Source organism: Geotrypetes seraphini, chromosome 7, assembly GCF_902459505.1.
Source record: "Geotrypetes seraphini chromosome 7, aGeoSer1.1, whole genome shotgun sequence".
Taxonomy (NCBI): Eukaryota; Metazoa; Chordata; class Amphibia; order Gymnophiona; family Dermophiidae; genus Geotrypetes; species Geotrypetes seraphini.
This window is the reverse complement of record NC_047090.1, coordinates 40,807,886-40,826,425: the sequence shown is the minus strand read 5'-3', so window position 1 is coordinate 40,826,425 and position 18,540 is coordinate 40,807,886. Positions and strand designations below refer to the sequence as shown.

The following is an 18,540-nucleotide window of genomic DNA, read 5'->3' as shown; positions in this document are numbered from 1 at the left end:
TATATAACTTTCGTAAATTCGATCACATTACCCCATATCTGAAAACAGCACACTGGTTGCCGATTAATTATTGCATTACTTACAAAATTTTCATAGTGACCTTTAAGTCTTGTTGATAGACGAACCTCTCTATTTGGCATGTTTCTTGAATTTATGCACACCATCCGGAGCACGTAGATCGATAAATCAGAAACGTCTAATAGTCCCATCCCATCAAGGGATAGTCCATGAACACATTAGAGCAGCTACTTTTCCAGTAATGGGCCCGCAACTTTGAAACTCTATACCGTTAACACTTCGATTAACAGCAACGCTGGATAAGTTTTAAAAATGAACCAAAAACATTTCTTTTTACTGATACATATGGAAATAAATAGAAAAGTTTCAGCACTGAGAGAATCCTGTAAAGGATATTTTGAATTTGATTTTGCTTTTGTTTTGAATTTTAAAAACATTTTATAATTTGAACTGTAATTTTATTTTTATTGTATGTATTTATTTTATGTAGCTAATTTTGTTATTTGTACTTTAGAGTGTAAGCCGACCAGACGGTCCATGACCCTTGGTGCGGGATAGTAAGTTCTAAATAGATTTGGAAACTTGGATCTGCATCAGGTCTTTCTAAAATAAAACCCTTGTGCTGGAATTTGTCCTCTTCTTGTCTTTAAATTTTAAGAAGCGTATTTTATACCTATGGACTTCTTAGCATTTACCCCCTCCCCCCTTTTATTAAACCACAAAAATGGTTTTGAGCACAGGCTGGCGCGCTTAATGCTCTGCTCTGCTCCCAATGCTCAGTGCAGAGCATTCAGTGCTAAAAAAAACGCTTCTGCACTTTACTAAAAGAGCCTCCTAGTGCTAAACATAGTAACATAACATAGTAGATGACGGCAGATAAAGACCCGAATGGTCCATCCAGTCTGCCCAACCTGATTCAATTTAAATTTTATTTATTTATTTTTTTTTCTTCTTAGCTATTTCTGGGCAAGAATCCAAAGCTTTACCCGGTACTATGCTTGGGTTCCACCTGCCGAAATCTCTGTTAAGACTTACTCCAGCCCATCTACACCCTCCCAGCCATTGAAGCCCTCCCCTGCCCATCCTCCTCCAAACGGCCATACACAGACACAGACCGTGCAAGTCTGCCCAGTAACTGGCCTAGTTCAATATTTAATATTATTTTCTGATTCTAAATCTTCTGTGTTCATCCCACGCTTCTTTGAACTCAGTCACCGTTTTACTCTCCACCACCTCTCTCGGGAGCGCATTCCAGGCATCCACCACCCTCTCCGTAAAGTAGAATTTCCTAACATTACCCCTGAATCTACTACCCCTCAACCTCAAATTATGTCCTCTGGTTTTACCATTTTCCTTTCTCTGGAAAAGATTTTGTTCTACGTTAATACCCTTCAAGTATTTGAACGTCTGAATCATATGCTTTTTCATCTTTGCCTGAAATGTAATTTTGACTGTGAGCTAGTTGATTTCCTTTATATTTTAGCAAATATTTTCGGTTTAGCTATACCCTGTACGCTTTTCACATCCTCAAGTTTCAAGTTTTCAAATTTTATTGAAAATTAAATTCCTTCGCCTGTCAAAATTTCTAAGCGATTTACAAACAAGAAAAAAAACGGGGATAAAATAAACGTCAATCGAATACCAAAGATTCCAACAATCATTTTAACACACTAGTTTTTCAAATGACTTAATTGACATATAAGGAGTAAAATTTAACTAACATGAAACAAAAGGTAAATGGAAGGAAATACAATTAAAATAGTAAAGGAGAACAATAAAGGAAAATACAAAAGGCAAGGGGGTTGCTTAAAATTGTTTCTTATAGAAGTTTTAAAAGAGAGATGGGAAAAAAGAAAAATACCGGATCTAAGTTTTGAATGCTGTTTTAAATAAATGAGTCTTGAGAAGGCCTTTAAAGCAGTCTAGGTTTTTTCTTCTCTCAAAAGAATGGGCAGTGTGTTCCAGAATTGGGGGGTAACTACTAAGAAAATGTCCTGGCGTTTGGTACCTGCTGTCTACAAAAAAAAAACCTACCAAAAAAAAACAACAATCCAGTTCAAATAAATTCAAGAAGGCGTTAGTTTCATTGATCTACACAGCATGAAAGAATTATAGATATTTTCAAAAAGTAATTAAGAATAAGAAACCCAAAAGCCTTAATTACATAAGTCTACATACAAGTGTCTAAAATCTTTTAGAAAATAGGGGGGTTTGTCTTTTGACCATTCTTCATACCCTTTCACATGGCCTGGGGATTAGTACTGGACAAGAGTCTTCAAGTCTTGTCACAGATTTGCTATGTATTTCTTTTTGAAATTTGATTTACTACCCTTCTACGTTAAAAAAGGCAAAACAAAGCAGTTTACAATAATGAATGAGCTTATATAGCAATTGTATATCAACATCTATAAATCAACTCATGCATAATACAATCTAAAAGAAAACAATTCACAGGAAATGAGACATACAGACTGTCACGTTTTCGTAAGTCACTAGATGAATCTGTACTATTCATTGATCCTATGATCCCTGGGATGCTAATCTAAAGAAATAAGTCTTCAGCCCTTTAAAAAAAAAAAAAAAAAAAAATCTAATATTAATTCTGTTGTGAAGAAGAGAGTTCCATAATGAAGGAGCCAAGAAAAACTGTTTATAGATGCGTACTTTTCCTAACGTTATTTGGGCATTTTTGTAATATTTTTAAAAATATTACAAAAATGCCCAAATAACGTTAGGAAAAGTACGCATCTATAAACAGTTTGATTTAAAACATCCTCGTAAAGCTGTAATGATCTATACATAGGGCTCCTTTTACAAAGGTACACTAGCGATTTTAGCGCGCGCTAGTTGCTACCACCTCCTTTTAAGCAGGCAGTAATTTTTCAGCTAGCATATGCTAATCTTGTACGTGTGCTAAAAACGCTAGCGCATCTTTGTATAAGGAGCCCATAGTCTTAGTTGCCCAGTAAGCTTGTTCCAATATGATATTCCAGCAATGGAAAACATTTGAAGTTGAATTGCCACATATCTAACATTATCAGCTGTTTTTAGACTGTAGAATGTGACTTTTGTAAGGCACACACATACATTAATACATAGACAATGGCAACGAAACTGAGCTATTTCGTGTTAGCTTTCATACCCGCAGGGCGAAGGGGCTTTCCGAGCCTGCCTAGTTGTTCATAACATTGCTGTTTCCAATTGTTATCCATAAGGTTCCTCAGTATATGATAGTCTTTTCGGACCCCTGAGGAAAGTGTTTCTTTGAAACACGGATTGTGTCGGCTCCGGGTTCACCAACCTGTTTGGATACAAACTGTTTTATAATAATAATAACTTTATTCTTTTTTACCGCCATAACCAAAAGTTTTAGGCTGTTTACACTAAAAAGAGCTGGACAATCAGGGTCCTATCTAAGAAGGTTTTATATCTACACCCATTAATTTTTGGATAAGCAAATAAGTAGAAGTTTCTAGTTTCTCTTGATGGTCTATGCAACACAAAATGAGGAAAAAGGTAAGCTGGAGCCAATCCCGATATCAGCTTAAAGCAGATACAGGAAAATTTGAATAATACTCTTGCCTCCAAAGGCAGCCAATGAAGTAAACGATAATATGGACTAATATGGTCATTCTTTTTTAAACCAAAAATCAATCGAACAGCTGTATTCTGAATTATCCTTAATTTCCTTAGAATTTTTTGGGGTGTTTTTAAATAGATGATGTTACAATAGTCTAAAATAGATAAAACTAATGCATCAATAGTCTGAACGATAAAGGATCAAATATCAATGCTTGTTTATTAAAGACTTGGCGTCTTGTACACCATTCCTGCAGTTTTTTTCTTTTGTTCTTTGTTCGGCATATCACTGCAGTTCTGTTGGATTTTTTGTTTGTGTTCTATTAAAGCTACATGTGTAATAATTTAGCAATGGCCTGATGGTAGGTTTGCGACCTACTTTGAAATTTTTGATTAGATCTTAGACTTGCTTAAAAGTAACCCTCTTCTTTCCTTACATCGGGCTCCTTTTACTAAGCTCTAACAATCACTAGCATGTGCGTACTGCGCAACGCGCTGAGGTATCCCACAGTAATTTTGCAATCTGCATGCGCAAACTGAGCGCTAAAAAATAATTTTAATTTTTACGCAGGGAGGGTGTGTCTAGGGATGGAGAGGAGACATTTCTACGCTAATCATCACAGCAACATTACCGTGTGCTAATTGGGGCAGGATTAGTGCATGAGCTCTTTCCGTCTAAAGTGCTCTTGCGCTAATTTTTGATAATGGCCTTACGCTAATGGCGACACTAGCGCATGGCCGTTAATCCAGAAAATGGATCAACAGGACATTTTCCAGCTGCGCTTAAAGTTCTGGATTCTAAAAATGGCGCCATCCGCATGACAATCGTGCTTAGGTGCTGTTTATAGAATCATAGCTACTGGCGCCTAAAAAAATCCTTAGATGCCAATAATGCAGGCCAGGGTTTTAAAGGCCTACATTACTGGCGCCTAAATTTGATGGCGAATTGCGCATAGCGACATCTAAAGTCTTCTCTGCCCATAACCATGCCTACTTTGACCTTAGGCATCGCTAGGTGCCTGCTTAGATGCGATTCCAATGCCTATGTTCATAGGCACCTAGAGACGCCTGTGTTTTCTTTTTTAACGAGCTTTTAATCATTTTTTAATGGGGTGGTCAATTACTGTGCCAATTAGAACTAATTAAAGCAATTAAGTTAGGTGGCAGTAGGGCATCTACCACCGCCAAACTTAGGACGCCATTTCTAGAATCTGGCCCAGCATGGCCTTAGGCTGCAGAAAAGACTCGCCTAAGGGTGCATTTTAGGGCTCCTTTTATCAAGCCGCGCTAGCGGGGTTAACGCGCGTGACTTTTCATCACATGCTAACCCCTGCGCTGGCCAAAAACTACCGCCTGCTCAAGAGGAGGCGGTAGCGTCTAGCGCGTCCGGCAGTTTAGCGCGCACTATTACGCGCGTTAAACCGCTAGCACAGCTTGATAAAAGGAGCCCTTAGTAATGTAATGTAATGTAATTTATTTCTTATATACCGCTACATCCGTTAGGTTTAGAAATAAGAAAGGTACTTGAAAAATTCCCTTACTGTCCCGAAGGCTCACAATCTAACTAAAGTACCTGGAGGGTAATGGAGAAGTGAAAAGTAGAGTTAGAGGAAAAATAAAATAAACATTTTAATAAGACAGCATTGATCTAAGTACTTTGGAAGGTAGAAGAGAGGAGAGAAAGGAATAGAAGCATGATGAAGTGATGAAGTGTCCTTAGACTGTTATTTTAGGAATGTCACATTTATTTGCTGCAAATTAAGGAACGTTCACGTTTATTTGCTGCAAATCAGTTTTTGAAGCATGAGCTGGTTAAACCTATCCATACTTATTGCATTAAATTGTTCAAGAATAGTCAGTCCTGTCTAGTATTTTTTTTTTCTGTTATTACTGTGACCACAGAACCCCAACCCTCTTTTAATATCTGATAATGCTTGTCCAGTGTGTTTTTCATCCTGTGTATTGAAATAATATAGAATCCTATCGTTTCAGGCTTCCGGGGCCTTCCAGGGTGCCGGCTACAGGCAACAGTGCCAAGGTTCAGGGAGCTTCCAGTCTAAACCGGCGAAGTCAAAGCTTTAACAGCATTGACAAGAACAAGCCTCCATATTATGCAAATGGAAATGAAAAAGGTAGGCGTGGCTAACAGTGTGTTACTCTGCATGCTCGGGTTAATGGTTATGCCAGATAGTAGGATTGCTGCCCCGCTTCATGGAAAAGTCATTGGAAGCCTTTTTGAACAGCAGAATCATGTCTTGGGCTCTCCTTTTCTGTTTTTTAAACTTTTTTTTGTCTTTGGTCCAGACTTCTCTGATGAGAAATCTGTCTGAAATGCTTTAATCAGAGCATGTGAGGGAAATTTTCAGGAACCCTTCCGGTCCCCTACACATATGCATTTCATCTCTATGATGAGAAACACAAGCCCATACTGTATATTTTCTGAATTAATTGGAGAAGCCTGGCACTAGTTTGTATCTCTAATACAGGGCGCAGACAGGCTGTTAGCCAGATATTTAGAGAGTGCTAATTAAGATGGCTTCCTCTGAAAGCACTGGAAGACAGTTTCATAGTCTTGTAAATGTGTAGCTGTTCTTAATATCATGAAGATGCACTGAGAATTGGAAGGAGCACTTTCAGGAGACACATGGAGGATGATTTTGTAACAGAACACCTATAAGAGAAACCCAAAAAGCTGCCTAGTTTTATAAAGGCAATATAGATGCCTATGTATTGTACATTTATAAAACAGACTCCCAGAACCAGCCCCAAAAGCATCTAAATGCCCATGTTCTGAAAAAAGACATACATGAGGGCATATGATCTACACATGCACTCATGTATTTTATACGACATGCATTCAGGGCTGGCTGAAAGGCCTGAGGTAGTGGCATCCTGAGCCAACTTTTGCATCAGTATCTCTTCCCCCCAGTTAGGGTTACACGATGTTCCCGAACTAAAACCTGGACCCATTACCCTGCCCTAGGCCCGCCCAGTTTTGCTTGGCCCCACCCAGTTCAACACGAGTAACGTCCCGTTCTACCCCATCCCCGCCCCCTCAACCTGTTCGTTTGTCGGGAGGGCATCTGTGCATGCGCTGGTGTGACATGATGATGTCACATGCATTGCATCCATGCATGCACAGATGCTGTCCCGATATCGCTTCTATCTGGAAGCTTTTCAATACCTGCACAAAGGGCCGGGTTTTGAAAAGCCATCCGGATGCCTGGACATGTCCTCTAAAAAGAGGACATGTCCGGGGAAATCCAGATGTCTGGTAACCCTACCCCCACTTCCTCCCTCCCCGCCTGAGAATTCAGCATCACCCCTCTCTCAAGTTTTTCTCCACCTCGGTTTACCTTCAAACTTGTCTTTACTCCTAGAGGTCGCCGACAGTGGCAGCGATCCACACACAGTCTGTGGCCAGCCTCAGAGCCTTTTCTTTGCTATGTGCAGCCTGGCTGGAAACAAGAGGGGGCAGGGCACAGCAGAAGAAAGGCTTCAGACTGTGTTAATTGCTGCCACTGCTGCCAAAACTAGGAGTTAAGACAAGTCTGAAGATAGATTGGGATGGGGGAGGGGGGATTTGAGAGATACTGAATAGAGAATGACTCGGGAACTCAGTTTCCCCATCCCATCCGCGTGAGATTTGTCGCTGTTCCTGTCCCATTCCTGTAAGCTCTGCCTTAACCGTACAAGCCTTGAACACTTATGATTTTAAAGTGTTTAAGGCTTGTACGGATGAGGACGGAGCTTAGTCATTGGTGGAATGAGGCATTATGACATCACAATCTCAGCTCTAGAATGTTGCTACTTATGATTTTAAAGTGTTTGAGGCTTGTGCGGATGAGGACAGAGTTTAGGCATTGGTGGAATGAAGCATTATGACATCACAATCTGAGCTCTAGAATGTTGCTACTTATGATTTTAAAGTGTTTGAGGCTTGTGCAGATGAGGACGGAGCTTAGGCATTGGTGGAATGAGCCATTATGACATCACAGTCTGAGCTCTAGAATGTTGCTACTTAGGATTTTAAAGTGTCTGAGGCTTGTGCAGGCGAGGACGGAGCTTAGGCATTGGTGGAATGAGGCATTATGACATCACAATCTGAGCTCTAGAATGTTGCTACTTAGGATTATAAAGTGTTTGAGGCTTGTTCAGATGAGGATGGAGCTTGCAGGAATGGGGCAGGAAAAGAACTGGCTGGAACGGGAAAATGAGTTTCCACAGGGATGGGGAAAAATTTCTCCCCATGCCATTCTCTAATACTGAACTGTGGGAAACATAAGAACATAAAAATTGCCACTGCTAGGTCAGACCAGTGGTCCATCGTGCCCAGCAGACTGCTTTCGGAGCGGCCCTCTGGTCAAAGACCAGCGCCCTGAGACTAGCCCGATTTCATTGCCTTTTATTACCAGTATTCTGAGTCTGTGCTTCAGCTGATCCATATCTCTAAAGGATTGGCATGCATACATCACAATTTCACCTCTGCTTTGCCCAGACTAATCAAGATGTATTATTTTACTATTAATCCCTGTTATTAGTAACTAGGGGCTAAATTCTCAAAGGGCACGGATTGGATCTGATCCTTGTCTGGGGAGCTAATTCACGCCCCCATCCCGACACATGCGCAGACCATCTGTAGATGGTCTGTGCATGCTTAAGAGCAGCGACCTTTTTTAAACTTTCATCTGTTTTTAATTTTTCTTTGCGAACCCGTGGTTTTAACCCGCTTTAAACCTGCGGATTAAAACCACGGGCTCGTAGTGCGGGGGAAGGGCAGGAGAGTTGGGGCAAGAGCAGGGCGGCGATTCGGGGCAGGCGGGAGATTGGACCTGAGAGGCAGGGTAATCGGAAAGGACCTCAGCGACTGGTCCTCAGCAGTCGCTTATTTTTGGATCGGCCAGCCCAGTCGGTGCTGCTTTTTTATTTTAGTGAGTCGCTTCCTGCCTGCATTTGAATGCCGTTCCCCCCTCATTTGCATACGTGGATCGGAGGATGATCAGGACAGAGGTTAGTGAATCGGGTTGGAGGGAAATCGGGTCGTAAAGGGGTCGCTATGTGGTCGGAAGTTGATCGGTGGGCTTAGTGAATCTAGCCCTAAGTTTCACTGCATAAAATGGAGCCTGTGTTAGAATAGCTTGAGTTAATTATTCTTATTCTTATTCTTTATTCTTATATACCGCCATACCCAGTGAGTTCTAGGCGGTTTACATCAATTAGCAAATGATCTGCATTGAATAGCAGATTTACAACAAAATTAGAGGTAGGTTTACACATGGTATTAACACATCTTAATGATGACCTATGTTGCTAACTTCCCCCCTTAGTGTGAAGAGTTTCAGTCTCTGGTAACCAGAGCTGCTATTGTGATGTCATAATGCCTCATTCCACCAATAAGAGTCAGTCTCATCGGTGATGTCACAATGGTTTGATTATCCAGTACTCGGCTCACTTTTATTACATGTAGCATTGATTTTGATTTCTAGAGACATTTTCTTTATTTAAGAGAGGAAGTTTTCAATGTGGGTTACTGCTGACCCATTACTAGGAACTAAGTTTCATTGCATGAAATGGAATAGCTCGAGTTGGTGATAAAATGACGCATCTTAATAGTAGGAAAACAGAACAAAACTGCAGGAAAATGTACAGGGTGCAGGAATTTATTAAAATAACAAAAATCTTAACACAAATACATCACCTACATTAAATGGTATCCAAATAACTGGTTCTAATATTCATGTGGACCAGACCCGACACGGTCCGTGTTTCAAAGAACATAAGAATTGCCGCTGCTGGGTCAGACCAGTGGTCTATCGTGCCCAGCAGTGTGCTCCCGCGGGGGCCCTTAAGTCAAAGACCAGTGGCCTGAGTCTAGCCTTACTTGCTTACGTTCTGGCGCAGCAAATGTGTAAACAGAAGACCATGGGTTGTCTTGCAAATCTCTTGAAGTGAGGAATTATATAAGGAGGATTAAATATAAGCACCTACATGGCTTTTGTATAGAGATGACCTGTTACAAATAATCTCCTTAATGTTCAAGCTCCAAGCTAATGAATGGTGATGCCACTAGAGCAAATACCACAGCTGTAAATATTTACTATGCATTTAACCTGTGATGTAGTGATCACACACAAAAGCCTTGATGAACACCTACCTGTACTTTTTTTCACCTTAGTGACAGGGTATTAGAGAAAACAATTACGCAATGCTGCTTGTAAAAACATTATGAAAGTATTTTCCCCCAAACAGTAACCTAATGAGTGATTGTTAGAATGAGGCAAACAGCGGAGTTTCACTATTTGACCTCAAATTACACAGGTTGCAATGAAGTCTTCCTGGACCTCTTATGATTGTTATCGAAAACTTTTCCTTCACTTATATGTTCAGATTGGTGGATTTTATCAATTAGCAAGTTGATGTAACTCATTCCTCAGGAGTCCCTAATGTTGGTACGTAGAGTATCAGAAAAGCAGATTGGATGAAATAAATAAAAATCAAAAATAAACAGGCGTGGAAATCTCCTGTGTAAGGCGCTTGCACTATGGCGCGTCTTAATAGTAGCCGATGTTGATAACGTCCTCCCTTAGTGTGTGTGTGTAAATACAGTAGGAAGTGTTGTGAGCCAATGGTTGCATTAACACATAACCTGCAAGGAAAATAGAGGTCACGCTCCAAACGGTGCCATGTTAAGTCTGCGCCCATGTTAAACCTAGATTCTTGCGCACTTTAGTAAAATAGCTTCTTTTTTTTAAGTCAATCAATTTTTATTAAAGAAAAGAAACACAGTGTACAAAAAATAAAACAGAACAGCACAGGGCAGCAAAATAAACAATCCAATAAGAAAAACATAGATGGCATGCTTACTAAGACACGAAGGCATGACTCATATAAGTAGTGTCTAAGACACAGTGGCACCAGATGTATACATTACTGCAGAAAGTCAGGTTGCACAATCACAATAGGATATCAATGGAGCCCAGACATTTCAAAAAGTTGATTGAGAACCCCTGCACTCGGCCACTCTGGACTCGTATTTATAGGCAGAGAGAACCATAGACCACCATTGAGAGTAAAATAGCTTCTTAATAAATAGCACGGTTGATATAAATATATATGTAAGTATAATATACATAAGATCATTTTCAGCAGAGCTGTCTCCACATAGTGATAAATAGATAAACTTAACCAAATAGGGGCTGAACATCATTGATGTTCTTCAGTTTAAGCCACTTCTCCAGAATAATTTCATCCATATAACCGTTTGATGGAAATCAAGATATCCAGCCCAAATTTATGGCTTTTCAGGCCCCAAACATTAAAAAAAGTTATGAAATTAACTACAAAAATCTTTTCATATATCAACTTACATAAATCTGCTCTTGTGTGCTTACTTAATATTCCCCTCCCCAATCGCATATGCACTCTCCCCAGCAAATAACACACTAGTCATCCCCTTGAACCTCATTTACCAAAAATATCCAAACTCCTAAATAAGCATCTCCCTTAGGTATCCACTTAACTGATTCCTTCAAAGTTAGGTATCTTTCTTCAGTTGCCTATATTGTTTTCCCCACTGAACCTTGTAACTACTTGAACCCTGTCAAGTTATTCTATCAATAAATCCAGATATCTTATACTTGTATTTCTATACCACAACATGTAATTTACTTAAATCGTTGTAATGTAATTCTCTCGGTAATGTCCTGATCTCTTTTAACTGTAATCCGCTTAGAACCGCAAGGCACAGGCGGAATAGAAATCACAAATGTAATGTAATATTTTGTTTTGTTTCTGGCGTAATAGCTAGGGAAATATTAAGTCCAAACTGGCTCGCTATATTTATTATTTACTAACATTTGATGAACTGCCATTTGCAGATGTATCAGGACCATGTGCAAAATCAGGTTTTAAATAGTGGACACAGAACGATAACACATTATTACCTGTTTGATAAAACAGAATGAGATATACATACATACCTAAACCTACTATGCCCGTCTGAAATTCAGAGAGGGAAACAGATGCCTGACTCGTTTTGGAATTTACAGATTGCTGACTTTGGGGTGCTAAATGCTAAGATGCCCATAGGAATATAATGGATGTCTTACCATTTAGCGTGCGCTTAATAAAAGGACCCCTTTATCTAGAGATTTGGGATCCTGTGATTTTCATTAACTCGAGGGTGTCTGAAACAGTCTTCAGTCGGAAGGTGTTCTCTGCAAACAAAGAAACACAGCGTAATAGGATGGCCTGCTCACTGAAGTATTGGACTGGGAAGTTTGCCTGAAAATGATTAATTGTGTATGCTAACTATTTCATAGGAGAAACAGTAAGACATGTTGGAAATCTTGTTTTGATTTGTCTTACAAGAGCATGTGGGTGTTTGGCAATTTTATAAGTAACTCCTATGTACAGAGCCGGATTAAAGGATAAGCCCAGTAGGCACGGGCCTAGGGCCCGAAATGGTCAGTGGGGCCCGCCGGTACCGTGCTTTAGGGCCTCACCCTTGCTGAATTCACCATCAGCAGCAGCAACGTTGTCATCGTCCCACCCTGCCCCCCTGCTCTGGACCCCTGACCCTCCTATCTCTCCCTCCCATCGCGAGACTCTAAACAGCACCATAGCACTCTAAGCAGGCTGCTTCACGGCTTTCTCCTGCCAGTGATTCCCTCACGTCAGAGGGAATCTACACACACACACCCCTTATTGTAGAAAAGGCACACAATGTGTAATATATATCTTATTGTATTTTCTCTTTTCTAGAGTCACCAAAAGTCCCCACCCAAACTACTGGTGTGAATGCAAATGTGCAACATCCTGCAAGCACCGGGCAGCAGCTGGTCTCTGCCATTCCTTCTCCAAGTGCCAGCAAACCATGGCGCAGCAAATCCATGAATGTCAAGCACAGTGCCACCTCTACCATGCTATCTGTGAAGCAGCCAAGTCCAGCCACCTCCCCAACACCGTCTTCAGATCGACACAAGCTGCCTGTATCAGAAGGAGCCAAAAACTCTTCATCGGGTCAAAAATCAATGCTAGAAAAGTTCAGGTTTGTCAATACAAGGACTGCTCTAAGACCTCCTTTGTCACCAAGTTCAGGACCCAGCGACTGTGGGAAAGAGGATGACATTTTGTTAGAAAGTGGAGAATTTGATAGCTCTTATGGTGGATTACACAATGGTGGATCCACCACCAGCAGTCCTAAAGTGTCGCCTAAGCTGACTCCCCCAAAAGCTGGAAACAAAAATATCAGCAATAAAAAATCTTTGCCTCAGCCAAAAGAGAAAGAGGAAAAGAACAGGGATAAAAATAAAGTTTGTACTGAGAAAGCAACAAAAGAAGAGAAGGAACAGGTGCCTGTAGCCGAACCAGTAAAAAAGCCCTCCAAAATTGCAAGCTTGATCCCCAAGGGAAGTAAAGGCACGGTCAAGAAAGAAAGTTTGATTCCTCCTTCTAGTGGAATACCTAAACCTGGGACAAAGGTGCCTACAGCAAAGCAGGCCGCATCTTCAGGGTCAAATGGAGCTAAGGAGTTGGACAAATGTAGGACTACAAAAGGAAACCAGACTCAGCCAACACCAAAACCCCAAGCAAATGAAAAGCCCTCCACCCCCTGCAGTCCAGCTCCTCCAGAGGGAAAGGGATCCGGCCCAGCTGGTACTCCTACTTCCTCCCTTCCTCTTTCTGTTTCCATGGCTACAAGTGCTGGGCAAAGCACAGGAAGCTGCATTGTCCAGCTGCCTCAACAACAGCAGTACAATCACCCAAACACGGCCACCGTGGCACCTTTCATTTACAGGTAATATGGCAGGCTGTCTCCTAGTTTGTGGAAATTCCAACTTGGATTGTCATTACATGGAAACATTCCAGAATCAACAGCAATTAATACTTTACAGTTCTCTTTTTTCCTAAGTTATCCCCCCTTTTACGAATCCGTGTTAGACTTTTTTATCGCTGGCCGCAGCGGTATTAGCTCCGACGCTCATAGGAATTCTATGAGCGTCGGAGCTAATACCGCTGCGGCCAGTGATAAAAAAAACTCCTAAAGCGGCTTTGTAAAAGGGGGCCTTAATTTTTAAACTTTTAAAATTAAATTTCAGTCCGGCTTTGACTAAGGTGACCATACGTCTCGTTTTGAACGGGACTGTCCCGTTTTTAGATCCCTTGTCCCGTTGTCCCCACAGACAGCTTTGAGAAGCCGAAATGTCCTGTTTTCAGGGACAGTGTCCCGAAGCTGTGCGCGGGGACAATGGGACAGGCAATCGCTTCCTGTCCCTCCCTGCCGTGCAAAAAAAAAAGCCTCCCTTGGTCCGCCAGTGTGGTGCTTTAGGCAGCAGCGTCGTGTTCATCATCATCGCCCCCCCCCCTCCTGGCGCACCCCTCCCTGGCGCACCAGAACCCCCGTTGACCCTCCCATCCAACCCTCCCACCGCAAGACGACCACAAACCTCCCGGCTACAGCAGCGTCTGCAGCACTCTAAACATGCTGCTTTGCGGCCTTCTACCGCCCTGATTTCTTCTGCTGCATCCCTGATGACATCAGAGACGCGGCAGAGGGAATCGCGGGCAGTAGAAGGCCGCCATGCAGCGTGTTTAGAATACTGCGGACACTGCTGGAGCCGGGAGGTTTGTTGGACGTCTCGCGGTGGGAGGGTCAGATGGGAGGGTCAGTGGGGTTGGCTGCACAGTGGCGGGGGGGGCGAGAGATGGAAAGATTCTGCTCAAGGGTTCTACTTCACAGGGGGATGGGAGGGAGGAAGGGATAGAAAAATGCCAGGTTCTACTGTACGGGGGGATGGGAGAGGTAGAAATGGAAAGATGCTGCTCAAGGGTTCTACTGCACAGGAGGATGGGAGGGAGGGAGACAGGCAGGCTGGCTTCGGGGGTGGGGGTGGGACAAAGTCTTGAAGGCAGTGAGGGGGACATAGGAAGGAGGTACTGGGGCACTAAGGACATAGGAAGGGGCACTAAGGACATAGGAAGGAAGCACTGAGGGCACTAAGGACATAGGAGGCACCACACACTTCCTATATGTTTATGTATGTTTTTTTGGATCTTAGTGAATGCTGTGGGTAATGCCACGTCATAAACTGAGATATATACCAAGACACTCCATTTAGAATTGCATGAAAAATCAGCACTGGTATCTTAAATATTATCCTTCTCTCAATTGAGTGACATTTCTGTAGCCAGTGAATGAGGTTCTAGAAGCAGTGTTTGTCTAAGACAGTGTCTCGAAAACTTTGTCAAGCTGTGTCACACTAAATGTAGTGGCTACAGCTCGAGACATGCAGAAGTGTGCGGACATCGAAGTGATAATGTCATGCCCGTGCATGACATCATCACATTGCACAAAGGCCCTACAGACGGGCCCTGAGCCGCTGGGAAGGGGGGGGGGGGATGCCAGAAGGGAAGATGTGTGGAGAGGCGCTAGCACCGGCAGATTGCCTACAGGATGTGGCTCTCGCCACGACAGGCATGTCCATTAGGCAGTCAGCCAGCGCCTCTCCTCCTCCCCGGTGTCTCGTGGCACACCTGAAATCTTGAGAGGCACACTAGTGTGCCATAGCACACAGTTTGCGATATATTGGTCTAAGAGAAAGATTTCAAATATGTTTTGACTCCTCTTGGACTAAAAATAATCCAGCAATGATGATGCATAGGAGCTTTTTAATAGTTCTGATTTATTGTTACATTAGCCCAATAAATGGACATCACAGCCTGCAGAAGAATTCTTGCTAGCTGAAGTGAGGCTTTTAGATAATTTCTTGGTAAACCTTGCAATATGCTCAAGATGAGGATGGGGAGGTGGTTTTGAGTGCCTTTCTTTTGCCTACCTACCCTTAGGCAGAATTACCTCTAATGTCCATCTGTGATCACTTTGCTTCTCAGAGCTGTCAGAGAAAATGAAATGTATTCATTTGGTGTGTTAGAAATGGCAAATAGCGGCTAAAGTGAATCCATTTTGCTGCTGAGCAATCTAATGCAATTACGGAGAGGTAACATTGCCTCGAGGGCTTTACTTTTGCAGGAGAGATCCTTAAGCACAATTTAATCTGAAAGGTAGCATTAATGGATAGTGAGACTCATGCTTGATTCAGATAAAAGTTATTTACCAGAAACTTTTAAATTCCTTTGTTATGGGTATAGCGAAAGCTAATCTATTAAATTTTGTTTTAATTATATGATAATATAACAGAGAGTTGTGTTTTCAAAGCACTTAGGCTTACAAAGTTCCATAGTAATCTGTCTCCTGAGAATCTCTTCCACACAGTAATTATTTGATGTGATGATACTGTGGTCCTCCTCCCATACCTGGATCACTGCAACTCCTTATACATTGGTATTGCAGAATACGATTACAAAAGGTTGCAATTGGTTTTCCAAAAGGGCAAATATGAAAGCGTCTCTCCACTCCTAAAGGAGTTATGCTGGCTCCCCATAAATTTGAAGAACACAATACAAGATACCCTGCATGGTCCACAAAGCCATCTATGGAGATAACTCTGCAGGACTTAGCTCAGACATTGTAGTTACACACTCCTTCCACAATGTACCAACTGTACAAACTAACCTTCCCCCTTCACACGTACTTAGGAAGAAGCTGCATGAATTGACTTTCGCGTACCAGGGACCCAAGATATGGAACGGTCTCCCTCTCCACCTATGACAACCATGCCGATATTGCATCTTCAGGAAGAAGCTTAAGACCCACCTTTTCTCCTTGGATCTATAATGAAAACTGAGGAGCCTACCTCCTATCCTTCATTCAGTGTTCATGTCCTCAGTTCTTTATCTGGTATATAGAAGAGCGCGCCCCTGGATGCATATGCAGATTTTAATGTGTATCAATTTGGTGGCATAATAAGGGAGTGGAGGGGTGGGCCGCCCCTGGTGCAATCTGGTGGGGGTGCCGGCACTTCTTCACCCCCTCTTCTCTTGCTCACACCCTCCCTCCCCTCTTCATTTTTGGAATCTTCACCAGCGCAAGTAACTTTTCCAGCCTGCTGCTCGCGCCAACCTGGCACGGGGCCAGGAAGTGACATCAAAGGGAAAGCCAATGCCGGTGCGAGCAGCAGGCCAGAGAAGCTGTTTGGTCTGGTGAAGATTTAAAGAGGTATGAGGGGAAGGGAAGGCACAAGTGTGGCATGGGGGGCGGGGAAGAATCAGGAGGCACCACCTCCCCAGGCACTTTCTTCCCTCGCTACGCCTCTGTGCCAATTAGCATCAATAATTTGTTGTTGGTGCCCTATTATTGACATTGTCTCATGAGCCAGTTAATTTGTAAGTACTTTTCAGGAGAGCGCCCAAATTTTGGTGCATGAATCTAACTGCCCTATATAGAGCCCAGGTTCTGTTATAGAATACTAGCACCCACTTTTGTCACATCAGTAGCAGGTGCAAATAGGCATGCCTAAATGTGATACTTAGCTTTCAAGTCCTTGGTACCACACAATATCACATTCCACTCCTTTCACAATACTTTGATATTCCCCTCGCTTCCCCATCCAAGCTCTTACCAGGCGGCCATTGGTAGCCTAAGAGGAGATGAAATGATACTCAATCATTTCTGCTTCAATTGATTCTGGGTTTGAAATGTCATTTGTGACCCCTAGTGGTAGTCTTGCAGTAGTGCCACTAGGGATTAAGCTGCCAAATAAGGGATGGAAAATTGCTACATTATGTGATTTGTGCCTGGAGATGCAGAAATGGTATCAGTGTTTTCTGAATAAGAAAAAACACATTCTTTCTTTAGAGGAGGGGGGGCAGTATTCGTGGTTCAATTTCTTTCTAAAAATGAGATTAAATATAAGGGGGTGATAGTCAAAGTGATTTAAACAATCAGAAATGGCTTCTGGCCATTTAAAACACTTGTTAAATGGCATCTACAGCATAAGAACATAAGAACTGCTGCTGCTGGGTCAGTCCAGTGGTCCATCGTGCCCAGCAGTCCACTCACGCGGTAGCCCCCAGGTCAAAGACCAGTGCTCTAAAATGAGTCCAGCCTCACCTGTGTACATCCCAGTTTAGCAGGAACTGTTAGAGCCTAAGCTGGAACCGGCTATTTTGTGGGTGTTCTTGGGCTGAAGTCAGCACTTAGCTTAAGTGAATAGGATAGCCGCATAAACCGGACTGCATGAATTAGTCCCATCTTTGTGGTTTACCGCATCCACTTAAATGCTGAATATCACATTTACTCCCTATTTTACGAAGCTACGGTAGAGGTTTCTGAATGCTAAACTAAACTAAACTAAAACTTAGTTTTATAGACCGAGTCATCAACCAAGAGGAGCTTGACTCGGTTTACAATAATGTAAAACATAATATATAAATTTGACAAGAAAAAGTAAACTGAAATAGTTAATTTCCAAAATATTTGGCAATCAAAAAAGTTTTCAGAACTTTCCGGAATAAAGCAAAAGAACCTAAACTTCTTAATGGAAGCAGTAAAGCATTCCAGAATTCGGTTAATTTAAAAGCAAAAGAATAACTAAATCTCTTAAAGGTTCTGTTTTTACCACTGAGAGACTTTTAATTTTTGAGAACTTCTGGCAAGATGAGATCTAAGAACATTCCAGTCTAAAGGAATCAAAGTGGCAAAAATGCCAAATAGGATCTTAAATGCAATACAAATGCACTTAAATTGAATTCTGAGTATTAGAGCAGCATCAGAGCACTTAGCGCTCCAGGACGTGTTAGAAAGCTTTGCTGCAGTTTTGTAAAAAGGGGGGTTAATTAGCTATATTTTTTCCACCTGCGTATACTTGGAAATAAAATGCTGAAGTTGAGATTTTCCAATGGCTGATTTTCTACCTTAGGATTTAGGGCCTGATTTACAAAGCTGTGCTAGCGGCTGCTGCGCAGTAACAGCCCCGAAGCCCATAGAGATTTAAAGGGCTTCGGGGCTGTTTCCGCACAGCAGCCGCTAGCGTGGCTTTGTAA

The 18,540-nt window shown here is 42.1% G+C and overlaps 1 protein-coding gene across 7 annotated transcripts in view; it reads left to right on the top strand.

Annotated features, from left to right (window-relative positions):
- NAV3 (neuron navigator 3) overlaps positions 1 to 18,540 on the top strand; it is a 673,864-nt gene that overhangs the window by 494,415 nt on the left and 160,909 nt on the right. For all 7 annotated transcript variants that reach the window (XM_033951509.1, XM_033951507.1, XM_033951508.1 and 4 more), the window contains 2 exons: positions 5,590 to 5,729; positions 12,361 to 13,396. In XM_033951509.1, the coding sequence (XP_033807400.1) occupies positions 5,590 to 5,729; positions 12,361 to 13,396 (1,176 nt within the window). The remainder of the gene's footprint in view (positions 1 to 5,589; positions 5,730 to 12,360; positions 13,397 to 18,540) is intronic.